The 16,590-nt window shown below is 39.9% G+C and overlaps 1 protein-coding gene across 2 annotated transcripts; it reads left to right on the top strand.

Moving 5' to 3' along the window:
* Positions 1-11,969: 11,969 nt before the first annotated feature.
* Positions 11,970-16,532, top strand: ntmt1 (N-terminal Xaa-Pro-Lys N-methyltransferase 1). 2 transcript variants are annotated; one of them, XM_068574810.1, is made up of 5 exons: positions 11,984-12,107; positions 12,926-12,987; positions 13,352-13,511; positions 14,229-14,481; positions 15,591-16,532. In XM_068574810.1, the coding sequence occupies exons 3-5, from the start codon at positions 13,353-13,355 to the stop codon at positions 15,845-15,847; spliced, it is 669 nt and encodes a 222-aa protein (XP_068430911.1). In that variant the 5' UTR covers positions 11,984-12,107; positions 12,926-12,987; position 13,352; the 3' UTR covers positions 15,848-16,532. The 2 variants fall into 2 exon arrangements, with proteins under 2 accessions (XP_068430910.1, XP_068430911.1); XM_068574809.1 differs by lacking the exon at positions 12,926-12,987 and having other exon boundaries at positions 11,970-12,107.
* The last annotated feature ends 58 nt before the right edge of the window (positions 16,533-16,590 follow it).

Here is a 16,590-nt window from a genome sequence, read left to right as displayed (position 1 = left end):
AACAGGCTAACCATGAGTTGCCAGCGTCAATAAAGTTGTAGGGAATAGAAATTGTCACTGAAGCATGTTCAGGAAAAATCAAAAATCACCTTGAGTCCACAAAAACACACAAAAAGGGCAGGCAGGGAATCCGTTGTCAAAGACAGGCAGGCTCACAACAGACAGGCAAAGGACAGGAACAAAGCTGGAGCACTCAGCTGTAACACACAGGTATACAACGACAAGGACGGGTGGCTGCGAGGCGGCAGCTGGGACGGGACGGCTGCAAGGCAGCAGCGGGGACATGGGACGGCTGCGAGGCGGCTGCCGGGATATGGTACGGCAGCGGGGACAAGGGACGGCTGCAAGGTGGCAGCGGAGACATGGGACGGCAGCGGGGCGGCAGCGGGGACATGGGACGGCTGCGAGGCCTCACCGGGGACATGGGACCGTTGCAAGGGGGTAGCGGGGACAGGGGACGGCTGGTCGTCAGGTCAGGCCTATACCACGAGTCCCACACTCAGTGCGGTTACATGCACTCGAATTACTGGCTTAATCGGACTGAAATCGAATTATCCCGTTTATGTAAACACCTTTGTTCGAATAATTGCGGTCCGACTACGATCCGATTAACGCCTCTGGATAACTCGATCCGACTCGGTTGATAATTCGGACATCCCGGCATGTAAACGGTGAATCGGATTAGGAACTAGCAAAAAGTGTCCTTTCCCGTTGGTTTTATCTTTTGCGTTCACCTTTCTGCGTGCGCTTCTTCTCCTTTTCTTCGCGGTCTTGTTTGGAGAGTTTGTCCTTCTCCCGCTGCATCTTGTCCCCTTCCTTCTTCTTCTGGGCGTCGTCGCGAGCCTGGTCCCGCTTTTGCTTTTGTCTGCACAGCACCTCTTCCACGTTTGTGTTTTTGTGTTTGTGCTTTTCACTTGCAAAGTTATTTCCACTTGCCTTTGCGCACGCTCAAGATCCCACCGCCACCCTCCGTCCCTCCCTCCCTCTCAGGACGTGACCCGGAAGTCGAGAGAGACGATAACTTGTCAGTGCCGGGAGCCAGCCGGCAGAAACAAAGAAACGTAAAAGTTGGGATGCTACCTTCGGTGGGTGTCCCCGCTAGCTCCCTGCTGTAGCCAGCTGGCGCTGCTGAAAGTTCCCTGTTTGCTCTCCGCTAGCTCCCCGACAACCACCGAAGGTAGCGGTGTTCTCTCCATTATGTAGAGTGAAGAGGTCAAGCAGAGATGGCTGTATCGCCACTAGGTTTGCAAAGGGGCGGAAAGTTTCCGGTAAATTTCCGGAAACTTTCCACGGGAATTTTGGCTCGGGAATTTTGAAAAAAAAAATGTGCCTACGTTTTTTTGCAAAAGCATATAACGGAACTTAAATGTAGTTGAGAACAAGACTATGTACACCGAGCTCAGCTGGACCCTGAATGCAGCTGGTTGGGAGCAATGTTTGTCAGAAACATAAACGTAAACATAAAACATTCTGTTGTTTTTGAACGTTTTTGTCATTAGTATTGCATCTGAACGTTTCAGCCCGATGCTTGGCAAGTGTGAGAGCGCTGAGTTGCGTAGAGGCCAAGAGCAGTATTGCAGACAGACAGATTTCAATTACAGCTGCAACATATTGAAAAAAATAACTGAACTAGTTTATTTTTTGGAGCTGTGAACTTAGTTCAATTTTTTTAATTATGAACTATGAACTGCACTAGTTCATGTAAGTCCAGGAAGAAAGCATTTAGACCTGAAAGGATTTAGGGAAAAACACTAAAGAAAGAAATTTGTGTTGGGGGGTGATGATAATACGGAATATACCTTTTTTTATTCAACGTTCATGTTTTCGTTGTTCGATAAAAGAATAAACTTCTACTAATAAAATGTCAAAAAGGTCAAAAATGTAATTTTTAGAAGTTGGATTATCAATGTTTGCATGCATGTCTGTTTATGACAAGGTAAATACAGTTAAATTACCCCAAAATTTCCAGTTTATTCCTGTTAATTCCCGTTAATTCCCGTTTATTTCCGTTAATTCCCGTGGAAAGTTTCCAACTTTGAATATTCCCGGAATTTTGCAACCCTAATCGCTACTACATGTGATGAAAACAGCGCCACCTATCGTACCGGATATGACATGCTTTTGGCCAATGATTCGATTTATTCACTGCCATGTATATTAGGATAGTAGCGGTTGCCCTGAAAGAGAGCATAGTCCGACTAAAGCAAGATTCGAATTAATACCATCATATAAACGCACTGACAAAGTCCACCCATCTGTCTTCTTCTGGTGGCAAAGGGGGTCACCAAATGCCAGTCAAATGCCAATCTGGCAGGGGACAAAGGAAAGCAGGGGACTATATATATGAGAGGGAAAACACAGTTGTAGGGCATGAACAAGAGACACAAATGGGAGTCGCTAAGGGCACACACACACACACACACACTGGAATACCGTACTTTGGCATGGAATTTTTATAATAGGGCAGACGAGGAGAAGAAGAGTGCTGAGAGGAGAAATATGGGTGTATCCCTGCTGTAGATCCTGATCATTCTATGGAACATCAGTGTGACGTGTTTTTCTGCAAGCTCTTCCTGTGATTTGGATGTCTCCAAGTGATGCTCTTCCTGTCTGTTGCCTAGCAACAGAGGAGGAAAAAAATAGATGAGGTAAGTGAAGGTGAGCCGAAGGGACATAGGCAGATAGAAAAGGAAAGAGTGTGTTGTGTGTGTATGTGTGTGTGTGTGTGTGTGTGTGTGTGTGTGTGTGTGTGTGTGTGTGTGTGTGTGTGTGTGTGCGTGCGTGCGTGCGTGCGTGCGTGTGTGCGTGTGTGTGTGTGTGTGTGTGTGTGTGTGTGTGTGTGCATTCATGTGTGGGTGTAGATATTTGATACATGAACATATAGTTGCAGAAATTAATCATTCATCATTTTTAGTGGCCTTCTTAACTTGAACTTTGAATTAAAGAAGGGTTTATGCTTTTTCATTGGAATTATGCCAAAATGTTTTTTCATAACAGCAAACCGAGGAGTAACTATCTGTCTATTTCATTTCTCAATCTCTTAAAATCCACTTGCCTTTTGATGTGTTAGGGATCAGGGTGAATGCTAGTAGGAGGGTTGAGTTTTTAAAATTATTTTAAGACGCAGCTTAAAATGTTAAAGGTTTTTAGTTTAGTAATAATCCATTAATAAGGACACATATTGGGTTGCCAGATTGTGAATAATCCTTTAATTTCTCCTCTGGCATTAGTCTCTTTTAGGAAAATCCCTTCAATGGTCCATTAAGTAGAGCTCTGTGGAATCAACTAACTAATAGTTTATAAAAATGTACAATGTGATGGATAATGATAATGTGCCTTAATTTATGCTTTCATATTTATATTTTATCAGAATGTGTAAGCAATAAACAGGCATCTTGTCTGCAGTTGTTCTTCCTCTTCAGCAATATGTCAATTCTGCAGTTGGAAATAAACGCTATGTTACTAATAAATAGGGGTTTTCATTGCACTGATCATAAGTGTTCTTCAGATTGTTTCAATTGTGCATAGAGCTCTTAGGCCTGCTTTATGTCATGCAATACAAATCTCAATATAGTGTTGCATCATTTCTTCCATTTTCACGTCTCATCTTAAGAACTTTCCTCATCTCTTTAGTGGGAGTGCAAGCGATGGAAGCAAGGATGCAGAAATGACAAGAAGAATCCCAAGAGGAAGAAAGGGGCTAAATAAAAGAAATCACCAGAAGAGAATATGTGCAGTCCCATAGCTAGAGAGGGAGAGAGCAGGAGATAGTAGGGGAGATGGAAGGATCAATATCTAATTTCAGTCCTGAGTTTACTGTGGACAGTTTTCCAATGAGACTGGGATAGAACAGCAAAGTTTAAATAGCCTTGTATCGCTGTCTGTCTCTTTGTCTCTCTTTTCCCATCTGCCTGTCTCCCTCTCTGCAGCATCATAGGTGGATCACACCTCCATCTGTGCCACTATCCCTTGTTAGTGATCTGCAGGCTTGGACTGATTTTCACCACTTAAGGTCACTGCCAAGCCAAAGAACGAGTAGCATCTACTGTATTTCAAAGCAGTGTTAATCACAGTAAATGAAAAGGTACATTTACCCAAGGTGTTAAAATCTAACACTCACAGTGTTGTCTTATGACACATGAAAGTATTTTTTACACTAAATTGTGTTAATATCTAACACTCACAGTGTTGTCTTATGACACATGCAAGTGTATTTTTTTTTACACTAAATTGTGTTAATATCCAACACTCACAGTGTTATCTTATGACACGAGTGTTGTCTTATGACACATAAAAGTGTATTTTGTACACTAAGTTGTGTTAATATCTGACACTCACAGTGTTGTCTTATGACACATGTAAGTGTATTTTTTTACACTAAATTGTGTTAATATCCAACACTCACAGTGTTATCTTATGACACATGAAAGTCTGAATACATAACAGGGATAAGAACTTAATTCAGGGTTTCACATTTATAAAGTTACACCGCTGAACTGCATGCTGGGTCGTCCTGTCAAACTTCATCGTACAGGATCTTACAAGAAAGTAAAAAAGAAAGATTGCGAAATAACCGTAGGTGTAGATAACTTGGTCAGGAGCGCATTGCGTTAACTTACCGAAACAACCCCGCCCCCAGATCTTTTTCAGCACCCAGAAATCAGGTGACAAAGGGGGAGGGGCTAACACCACCTGATTTACCTTGATGTCTAATACCACACTTGACGTCAACACATAATTTTATGTAAAGATAAACAGCCTGCATAAGTAAAATATATTTTGTTCTTACCTCCTAAAAATGAGAGAACACTCCAGACACTTTCTCCACCATCGCCGTCAGTTGAAAAAGAAAGACCGCGAAAAAAAACGGTGTAGATAACTCGGTCAGGAGTGCATTGCGTTATCTCGCCGAAATAACCCCGCCCCCAAAGCCTTTTCAGCACTGCCAGTGCTTTTTTAACACCCAAAACAACACTGATCAACTCAAAATATTTTACACTGGAAAAATAACACTAAGTAACACTACCGAATTTGCTGTGTGTGCACAAACTTACTGCACAAAGCTGGAATGTACTCTAGGGGAAGTTACCTGAAGCTCAACTGAACTGTCAACTGATTTGTGCTAATTTATTTGGCAATATTTTTAGGAATGTGTATCGTTAGAACAAATTTTAAAAAGTGACATGAATAAGGATGTAGACAGATTAAAAAAAGAAAGATCGGAGCACTTTGGTCGCTGAGTTAATCACAGCAACCCCCCAAGTCCAATTCTCGCAAAATCATATCCATCATGGTCATGAGTTTACCCCCCTGAAATATTTATGAGAAAATGCACCAAAGCAACTGTGCAGCAGCCATAACCGTGAGCTCCAGTTCTCTTCCTCTGTCTCTGTTCTTTCCTATTCCCTCCATTAATCTTCTTTTTCAAATCTCCCTGTGTGTCAATTTTTTTTGTCTTCCCTTTTCTCTAATTATTTTCACTTCGAGAAAGCGGATCGGATGCTTTTGTTATCAGTGTCTTTCCCCTTACACGATCTCCGCCTCACTTTAGTATTTAGAATGTGTGTAGTAGTGGTTTATTGTTCGCACCCAGCCCACATAATGAAACTACGATGCTGGAAAAACACTTTTCAGAAAGGAACAAAACTTCTTCCATATAACATGATATTACAGACAAACTTTGTCTTACCACAATACCACAGTAACCACAATTATCATTTAAAACTGCACAAAATAAAACCAATTGATGATCTTTCACGAGGATCTAACATTGTGTTATATCCTGCTTCTAGACATGCACAGTATAATTCTGGATAAAGACCTGTGTTATATTTTGATTTACTGTCACAATCAGTGTTTTCATATTAACAGTGTTTCGCATGACTACCTAAATTTGAAGAGGGTTGCTCATAGTGAAGACAAAAACAGAGCATTGTCGCCTGACTGCAGTTCTTCTAAAGAGCTTTATAGCATCTTTCAGCTCATGGTTTTGGTACACTCTCTCTGCTCTTGTGTCTTTGTCAGTCACAGCAGGCTGCTGTTTTCAGTGAAAAGCTTTGATAAAGCCTATGTACACTTTCTGCTCCGCAGCAAACAGCACACAGACTCAGTTCAAGACCAGCTGGTAAACACAGTGGAACATATAGCAGCTGAAGAGAGAGCTATTCAATTCAATTTATTTTGTTCAGCCCAAAATCACAAATTACAAATTTGCCTCAGAAGGCTTTACAATCTGTACATATACACTATCCTCCTTTCCTCAAACATTAGCAGGAAAAGCACAAGTTAAATAAATATCAGTGTGAGCAAGATGGTCCCTGAAGACCCTGGAAAGAAGACCCTGGAACTAACTCAACTGAAATGAATTGCTTGTTTGTACTGTCATCTTGTTATATGTTACTACCTACAAAAAACAGTCAACTCTACAAATAACTGGTTTAAAGAGTTAAAAGTGGCCAACAAATACAATTTAACACAAAACATTGAACTACAGATTAGAGTTTCATCAAATACAAATTCTAAATGAACCAGGTCTGAAATCTTAAAATCTCAACATTTTACATTCCAATTTAAGGTTTTGCTTTCTTGAAAAAACCTGATGACAGATCACTGCACCATCACACTTATACCAAGGCAAAGAAGGCTACAAAGCAATGTTTTTCACTGTTGGTACTAAGCATGTGTGACCAACTAGTAACAATTTATGAAACATCAGTCGTCGTGTTGCTATGGTTACCCAAGGGCATGTTTGTTCTCACTGTAAAAGTGAGTGCTTTGAGAGCTCTTTTGTGTGCTGCTGATGTTCCACAACACAGAGCATGAAGGACATAGAGGAGCTCACCACTGATGCAAGATAATCCAAACCAATAGGGGAGAACAAACATTATTATTATCACAGTTTTGGAGAACTTTGTCGCGCTCCTTTTGTGAATGGAAACTGGCAATGACCGTGGAGCAGTGATGTATGGAATCGAACCGCTGATCTTTTGGTTGTAGGACGGCATCCCTGGCACCGCTAGACCGTGTCGATGTATTCTTGCGCAAGATTCCCTGAGTTGTGCCTGCAGACTGTGGTGTGTGAATGAATGCTTAGATAGGCATGATGGGCAGGTGGTACCTTGCATGAATGTGACAAGTAGTGTAAAAGTGCTTTGAGTGGTCGGAGGATTAGAAAAGCACAATACTTTTACAGACCACTTACCATGTCAAAGTTAAAAAGTTAAGTAAGTTGAGGTACTATTACACCAGAATAATTAGTAGAAATACATAGTATTAGTATATAGTATAGCATAAGGACATAGTTATATTTATCCATGTCTGTGTATATTATAATTCCCTTTATTCTTATGCGTCTCATTTTTACAATTGACCTTACACTGCATCTTCTTCTTGTACTGTACACAAAAACATGCATACTATTCTCAGAGAGCCTTCACACTACATACATACATGCTTGCTGTCTCCCGTTCATCCAGTATGTTGTATGTACAAGCAATCTGTATGTAAAATCTTCATCACCACAACCTCAAGCTGAGCTGAACATACCGAATCACTAGTGTCACCAATAAAAATGGGATACTTGGCACTGACATTCTGAAAATTCAGTTGACAGTGTTCCAACACATCCTCATGCCAACTGACGCTTAACTGACCAACAATACTGACACTTGGTCAGATTGCTGGTCATGCCCTTTTTAACACACTGAATAGTGTTGTGGATTTAAACAAAACACTTTATAGATTGCAGAGAACAAAACGTAAAATAAGTATTTAAACAAGTTAAAAAATAATCATAATTTTTTAAAGTACGACCTCAACACCAGAGTCAAGCATCGGTCTCCTGATTGAGAGTCCTGTGAGTTTAGAGTGGTTTTATCTTAGGTTTTACGTACTCTTTACACTACGTCATCATACTCCCAGAGCTGGGTGAGTTTACATCGTAGATGCTTGCATCTCATACAGACAGAGACAAGGATGCCTTGTTTGTTGCTATCAGAAGCAGAGGGGCAGGACGTCAGCATTGGACACCTGGGAATGAGAATGGGGATTCTGATTCAAACCTAATGTACGAAAGAAAAAAGAAACTATGAACACACTTCTGTCTGTTACTCTAAACTTTATAAAGAAGGATGATATGGCTGTACTGAACTGAATGATAAGGACTGAATTTACAATGCAAGACTAAATAGAAGAATGTTAGAAGCAGACCCTTAGTGACTCGGCATCGTAGTGATTCAGGGGGGACTGTCGCTGACATTTGTCTGGTGGAGAATTCTGACTTGATTCCACTCCTCAGTGGTTGTACCAGAAAAGACATTGTTGAAGAAAGAAATTATACACATAGTTGCTTTAGAAAACAACATGGTCAGTTAGAAAGAATAATTGGAACCAGTGGCGTCCCCAGGCTTTTAATTAGCCCCGAATATTAATTTGCCAAAAAAATAAAAATAAAAATATATAGATATATATATTTTAAGATCTCATACTCAAACCACGGTTATCTCATTATCATTATCGTTAGCTTCATTAAAACAATGTTTTTGGACAGGTTTGTGTAACAATTAAAGTATTAATTTTCTTAAAAGCCACAACTTTGGCTTTGGCAGTAGATATGTACTTTATTAATCCCAAAGGGGAATTTTTTTTTTTGTCATAGTAGTGTCCCACACTTAGACATCAAATGGAATAAACTAAACACACAAAATAAAATAAAATAACAACAGGGATGACAGATATATACAAAATTATATATATATATATAAACAATAATATAAATATAAACAATAACATATATATAAATATATATATATATATATATATATATATATATATATATACATATATATATATATATATAAACAAATAACATATGTATATAGACAATGGAATACGAATGGAATACAAGTAACTGAGGAACTGCAGTGAGATTAAATTAAATGTAAACGGAAATTAAATTAAATGCAGTGTATTCAGGAAAAGTATCACCTACTGGTCGCATGTGACGTCATTCACCCAAAACAGCGACGTCATGCAGCAAGCGCACTTGACAACAGCAAGCTGCTGTCTTTGGGAAGTAAAACAACAAGATGTCACAAAAAAATAGTTCAATGTTTTCCCCTCAAAGGTGGTAAGGAATCAAAGAGGTAATGGGAATAGAAATTATGTAAAACATGTATGATTTCGAAAAGAGTCTTGCAGCTGGAACTACTAGAGGGATGTAGCTGCTCGTTGATTTTACATGGGAAATGCCTCAAATTCAATTCAGTCCAGAAGAGCAGGTACCTGAGTAGGGTATGTGAAGAGTGTTTCTGTGTCTAAAAATTTCATCTGCTTTACTTTTCAAGGCTAAGCCCTGGATATGTCAAAATCCTAGAGACGCCTCTGATTGGAACCCCAGCTTCTTCGGGAGCTTTCAGTTATATCTAATGGCTTTCATCAGCTGATGGAATGTAATCAGTCGTCATGGAAACACATAGTCACTGACCTAGTCATTAAATAAATAAAAAAAATAAGTGTATTTAGTAAAGTGTCTCATATTGTCCCTCTCTATTATAAAGTAGGCATAAAGCATGTTTATAGTATATACCTACACTACATTCATCCTCTCTTGCTATCATTTACAAATCCTTTCACTTCTCTTGTTACAAATTCATATTTTTAAGAGTTGGTGAATGCACATGTACAAAAATTGGTTACGTGTCAGATATGAGCAGATTATAGTTTCACAGTCACAGAGGGTATGAGGCACAGCATGACCAAATCTGACAGAACACCGCTCTGACAAAGAGTTCTCAAAGCAGGACAGGTCATAAGGGGATCATTCATAGCTTTGTACTGCACTGCCCCCCTGTGATATATTTGCTGCACTGCAGCCAGCTTTGTGTACCAATAGTGTGCAGAAGGTAAAGGCTGAGTTTAAGGCTGATTTATACTCGGGTTTTACGCAGAGACGCAAGCACGCAAGACACGCATGGCCGACCTTGCGTGGTCAAATCGGCCATTTTTGCGTGCTTGCGTGCGTCACCCCAAATTTCTGACTATCCGTCAAAGCTACGCGAGCCTTACGCAGCCCGGAAGGCTGTGATTGGTCCGCTAACCACATCCTTTCTGAGTCTCTCATTTCCGGTTTCATAGCATAATACCTCTGTTTTTAAAAGCCACAGCAGAAACACGAACAATGGATCCCGTTGAAGAACGTTTGGCTGAAGAGGTCCACAAATATGAGCATTTATAAAACCCGTCTGACGGAGTATAAGGACACGCAGATGGAGGTGAATTCCTGGAGGGAGATATCGGTGAACGTTGGTGTGCAGGTCGACTCTTAAACGGTCGTTGCGCCACCTACTGTTCTGGCGTATGGAAAACGCAGGGAACTAAAAATCAAAACGAGTCCGTCAATCTGACTGCGTGGCCAGCTGTAGTTGGAGTTGCAGAAGTATAATTCAGCCAGAGCATTTCAGCATTGATTCCACTCTCAAAGGTACACACATTCAAACAGCAGAACAAGCACAGTCTGTTACTGCTGTGGAGGCCTTCTTCACAGCACATCCTGAATCCTCATTGAAGGAGAAGGTGTTACAAAAACTCTTTTACTCTTTTTTTAAAATATTTTTATTTTTATTTTTTACAGTAAATCATGACAGTGAGCCAGTATCAACACTATCAGGACCCTGAAAATAAAGCAGCTAAACAGAAATCACACATTCATTTGATTATTCGCATCTGACAAGAGTAGTTCTTAAGATAAGATAATTCTTCATTAGTCCCTCAGTTTGGAAATTACAGGATTACAGCAGCCTTGCTCACAGTAAATAAAGATAAAGATCAAGTAATATAAACAGTAGAAAAACAAAAAATAAAATTAACAAATAAAACAAAATTTAAAAAAATCAAACAGTAACAGAATATTAAATGTACAAATGGAATACAAAATAAAATAAGTAAATGTGTATAAAAGTATTTCACAATAAGAAATAAATGTGCATAAAAGTATTGCACAATAAGTAAAATGTATATAAAAGTTTTGCACAATAAGTAAGAATGTGTATAAAAGTACTGCACCAGGTGATAAAATAAATTAAAATGTTCGCAAGTGTTCAGGTGGTTCGTGGCCTACTGGGGCTCAGCTCGTTGTGCAGTCTGACAGCAGCGGAGAAAGGATTAAAGGCTGATTATACTCTGCGTAAAACCCAAGTATACATCATCCTTTATACTCGACAGGTTTATACTCTGCGTAAAACCCGACTATAAATCAGCCTTTATCTATAATTCAGCCTAAATTTGGGGTGATGCGCGCAAGCACACAAAATGGCCGATTTGACCACGCAAGGTCGGCCATGCGTGTCTTGTGTGCTTGCGTCTCTGCGTAAAACCCGAGTCAGCCTTTATACTTCTGCAACTCAGACGGCAGGTCACCCAGTCGGATTGACGGACTTGTTTAGCCGGTGGCTGAAGGAGCTGTGCAGCGCAATCAGCCTTAAATCAGCCTTGAGTGTCCTGCATGGGGTGGGAGGCGTGGTTTATCAGGGATAAGAGTTGAGCCATCATCCTCCGGTCCCCCACTACCTCCTCAGTATCCAGAGGACAATACTACAATTGTGCTCTTCTTTCTGTGTGCACCTTTTCTTCAAAGCAAAATAAAAATAAAAAAAAGTAATTTTTCTTTGGCTTTGCAGAGAAGCCTTTGGAAGACAACAGACCTCCATGTTAAGAGATATTTATAGAAATGACCATCAGACAGTTGCTGATGAATAAATCCCTTTGAGTATATATATATATATATATATATATATATATATATATATATATATATATATATATATATATATATAAATATATATATATACACACGAACATTTTAAATCCTTATTTTTCCATTCTATTTCATACCATTTTTAAAAATGTTTTAGCATTTTAATTTTTTACATGAGTAATGACTAAAGTTAGCCGGTAGGGGCGCTGTTGGCACTCCCGAACCAAATGAGGAAATGACGTGCTGCAGGTTTACGTAGCCATGGTGTCTCAAATGGTAAAGTGAGACATCGACACCGGACTGGGCTTGTGAGAGGAAGAGGAGGGTGAGGGACCTGGCGCTGACACAAGATGAGGTAAGTGTTGTCATCAATAATAGATTTTTAGCAGTTTTATTCTGTTAACTCTGGAAACAGAGCTGTCAACGACCAGCTAGCTACTTAGCTAGCTGGTCGTCTAACTTAGCACGTCTAACTTAGCACGTGCTGTGCCTTATTCGTGTCACTTAACCGTACATTGTCATGAACAGTAACTTAATTTAGAAACGGTTATCCAATTTAGAAACGCGGTTATCCATTTGAAACTTAAAGTGTTACATGACAAAACACAATATGGCACACACACACACACACACACACACACACACACACACACACACACACACACACACATATATATATATATATATATATATATATATATATATATATATATATATATATATATATATATATATATGTGTGTGTGCGTGCGTGTGTGTATTAACGAATAGCGTTTGCAAATTAGGTGAATGTCTCATATTTGAAAGGTTTCGTTCTATTTACCTCTCCATGTGCAAGTGGCCAGGACGTCGACTCCAAGCTCCAGCTGTAATAGTAGGCACGTTATAATCAGGAGGTTTTCAAATAATAGTCATATTAACCTCCAATAGTGCAACACATGTAAAATAATAATAATGAACCTGTTTGTTAGTTCAAAGCTCACAGTACAAACAACAACAATGTCATGATAATAATACATGTTTCTGTTGATGGACTCCTACATGGTGTTGAAAAGGCGCTCAGTTATATTAAGTTTTTAATAGATAACTAAGCAATTTGAGCTTCAACACATAGAGAGCATGTCTGTTAATTGGTATCTTTGAGATACTAATACTACTTGGCATTTTAAACAGGACTGTTGTGGCAGACTTTAGTGTGCATTGACCAGCTTCAGTCGTCGTCATATTGGTCTGAGGTAAAGTATGCACTCTGTCCTGGTCACAAGATGGGGGCTGACAGCTGTCTGTGCGTGCGTGTGTGTCCGTGCATGCGCTGGGAGGGAGGGAGCATTCCAAACAAGTTATAGACAAAAAGAGAAATAAAGAGGGACAGGCATTATTCTAAGGAAGTATGTGTGTAAGTGTAATGGGCTTTAGATAATTACAAAATAAAATATGATAAAAAGATGGTACCAAGTACAAAAACTAATAACCTATGATATTATATGAAGGAAAACAATTTATATGTTTCATTCAAGAAGCTATTTTCATACAAGTAATGAGTGATAGTTAGTGTCAATGTTTCTCTAAATGAACCATGTTATGTGTGTACTATATAAGAATGGGTGACATAGCAGAAGGCGAGGCAAGCTTCTACTCCAATGCAGAGGACTACTGGAGGGAGATCCCCCCCACAGTGGACGGCATGCTGGGAGGCTATGGCAGCATCTCCAGCATCGACATCAATGGATCCAAGGCTTTCCTGCAGAAGTTCCTAGGCGTAAGAAACCTTTAAGATGTGATACAGTGATTCCCAATTTGAATGGAACTAATTACTACATTCAGACATAGAGTATATGTGTCTCAGGTCAGTGTATAGGGTCAGCTCTCCTGAAATGGTTTAGCAGTGCAGCCCGACAGAAACAACAAATGAAACACCACATTATATTCAAATGTCAAGACAACTATATGCCCAACAGTGGTATTCATCAGTGATGTAAAGTTACCAATTGCCATTTAATGTTGATGCTACTTTCTAATCCACTACACTTCAAAGGGGAAATATTGTCAAAGGGGAACAATTGTATATAATACAATGTTTCATTATACAATAACTTAAACCACTAAATGGTATAAAAATAAGCTCAGCTACAACACTAGAATGCATCTTACATACTGCATCAATAATAATTATAATTATACAGGGCTGTGGTCGACCCACCCTATGTGTTCCCCCCTGCTCAATACTCGCTGGTCAAGAGTTTTGAGACGGGGATAGAATAGACGTGGACTATATGATGATCCATAATGATCTGTATGCACTCATGAATGTGACCTTGTAACTTGCAGATTCACAAAAAGTTATGCATATATGACCAATTTGGTCACAGTGTGGAACCTTGTGCTGTTTCAGAGCTGTAACACAGACGCATCATGTATCACAATGTATCACAGCTTTTATTCACTAGCGACCTCTTGTGTGATTTTGCCATTGAAGCAAGGGGAAGGTAAGACGGGCACGGACTGTGCTCTGGACTGTGGGGCAGGCATTGGTAGGATCACCAAACGTCTACTGCTTCCGCTGTTCAAGACTGTGGACCTAGTGGACGTGACGCAGGAGTTTCTAGACAAAGCCAAGACGTATCTGGGAGAGGAGAGCAAGAGAGTGGGGAAGTACCTCTGCAGCGGCCTGCAGGACCTTGTACCGGAGAGTGGACGCTATAACGTCATCTGGATCCAATGGGTTATTGGTGAGTCTGCCACAATGGCTGTAAGCAATGGTGGTAGTCATTTGTGATAACCCTCATTAAATATTTTCTATTGTGTTGGGAAGCTACTTCACCCTGTGATGGCATTGTTTGTTTTTTTTAGAATAGCAAAGGCTTGTCCCACCCTACTCTGCCTCTGATTGGCTTACCCTGCTATACCTATCCTAACCCTAATGTTGCGTTCACAACGCATTTTCACAACGCTTTTCTCGCTGGACTATTTGTGACTAGACGCACCAGAGAGGTATGTAGCTTATTTCCGTGGTTTATCTCCATAGAAGACATTATCATTTCCACCATTTACCACTATTTGTACATGTTGTAGAAGTCTTACGAATGTCTGTCCTTCAGACACCCTCTTCTCTGGATTCATGATATTTGAGGTGAATTTCACCAAGTCCTTAAGGAAACGCCAGTTTGGTTTAACGACAGCAGGATGTCAGTGATAACGGACTGAGCATCCCAACGCTAATTAACTTTCACAAAACAGTGTCACATGTATCTTTCACCCAAGTTGAAACATTTTTAAAACCTTTTGCACTTCAAAGCCCACCAGCCATGTTTCCTCAAAACGTCCGAATGGCTGTCAGCTACAAACAAAATTTGAATTATCTCCTAAACAACAATGTTCATATACATGTCAGTGGTCTATTAGTTTATGATAGTTCCCAAAAAGCAACAAAAACACAAAAAAATCTCTGAAAAGTGTGGCTTTGACTGAGTGAAGTTTATTGTTTTCTTTTATTATTTTGTGTGTTTTTTCGAGCAACGGCTTCTTGGGAAAGTTTAGAAAATGTATATTTTCAAAAGTCTGCGACCTCTTTTGAATCACTTTCAGGTCTACACAGATGCATATTACCCTTCTATTCATCCATCTCCTGGACTACCTCTGGACAACAAACCTGAGTGACCTGAATGGGTGTAACTTTAGCTAAACCTGGTTAAGCACATTTCTTGGTCCTGGCAATACTTTCTGTGCTTGCTCAAATGTAGTTAGATTTGAGTTAAGGCAGTGAAGTGTTGCAAAAGCCCTCAACCAAGGGTCTATGTCTGTACAATGCATACATTTTCCTTCTGATTTTTCCATTCAGGCCACCTAACAGATGACCACCTTGTGGACTTCCTGCAGCGTTGCCAAAAAGCCCTGCAACCCAACGGCCTCATCATCATCAAAGACAATGTGTCGTATGAGGGGGTGGTCCCTGATGAGGTGGACAGCAGCATCTGCCGTGACCTGGAAATAGTTCATAGTCTGGTGGACAGAGCAGGCCTCCACATTATCCACGAGGAGCAACAAACTAACTTCCCAAAGGAGATTTACCAAGTCTACACACTGGCTCTCAGATAGGACTGTTCCCTCCTCCATGCGATAGTTAAAGTATACACAATATTTCTAATGTGTTTTCTACTCTGCAATCCATTTATTATCTGTGAAATGCTCAGCAGTGCATGTTTGTGAAGTGTTTTCTAACTACATACGTCAGTCTTCTGCTCTGTGCCAATTGCTGAGTCATCTTTTTTAGGCTACCAGGTCTAAACGTATGGCCACATAACACTTCTTGTCTTAGTCTCCAGTTCAAGATGGCCAAATTCAAGCATGCATTTCCTATGTAAGTGTGATGTCCAGCTCCAAGTTCAGCTTTGGCTGTGTGGATATGCACAGCCAGCCAATTGAAGTGGAATGGGAAAGGAGAAGTCTTTGCCATTGTGCTGTATGACCACTAGACTACTCCATCAGTCTTTCAGACTGTTTATAGATTATCAGGGCAGATATTAATTAGATTGAGCTGCATCACATTCTGGTTATAATTGCTTCACAAGCAGATTGTCATCAAGCAGTCTAAACTTGCAAAGACACATTTCCTATGTTATGTTATACAGACATTTACAGCTTATAAAAGAGCGGTTTGTAGATTCATGCGTTAACACAGACTTTGTGCCTGTAGTTCAATGTTTATAATTACAGATGTCTGAATCAACCTTTTGGGCCTAAAAAATGTTGATTTAATAAATAATGAAAAGCTGCTACCTGACTGTACACTGCCAGTGTCGTCCTTCAGAACCAAGGGTTGAAGCGGGATTTCAAAGGAG

Source organism: Clinocottus analis, unplaced genomic scaffold (genome assembly GCF_023055335.1).
Source record: "Clinocottus analis isolate CAN_PGR_092001 unplaced genomic scaffold, fCliAna1.0.p SCAF_13, whole genome shotgun sequence".
NCBI classification, from domain to species: Eukaryota; Metazoa; Chordata; class Actinopteri; order Perciformes; family Cottidae; genus Clinocottus; species Clinocottus analis.
Note: the sequence above shows the minus strand (reverse complement) of the source record. Positions and strands in the feature narration are given on the sequence as shown.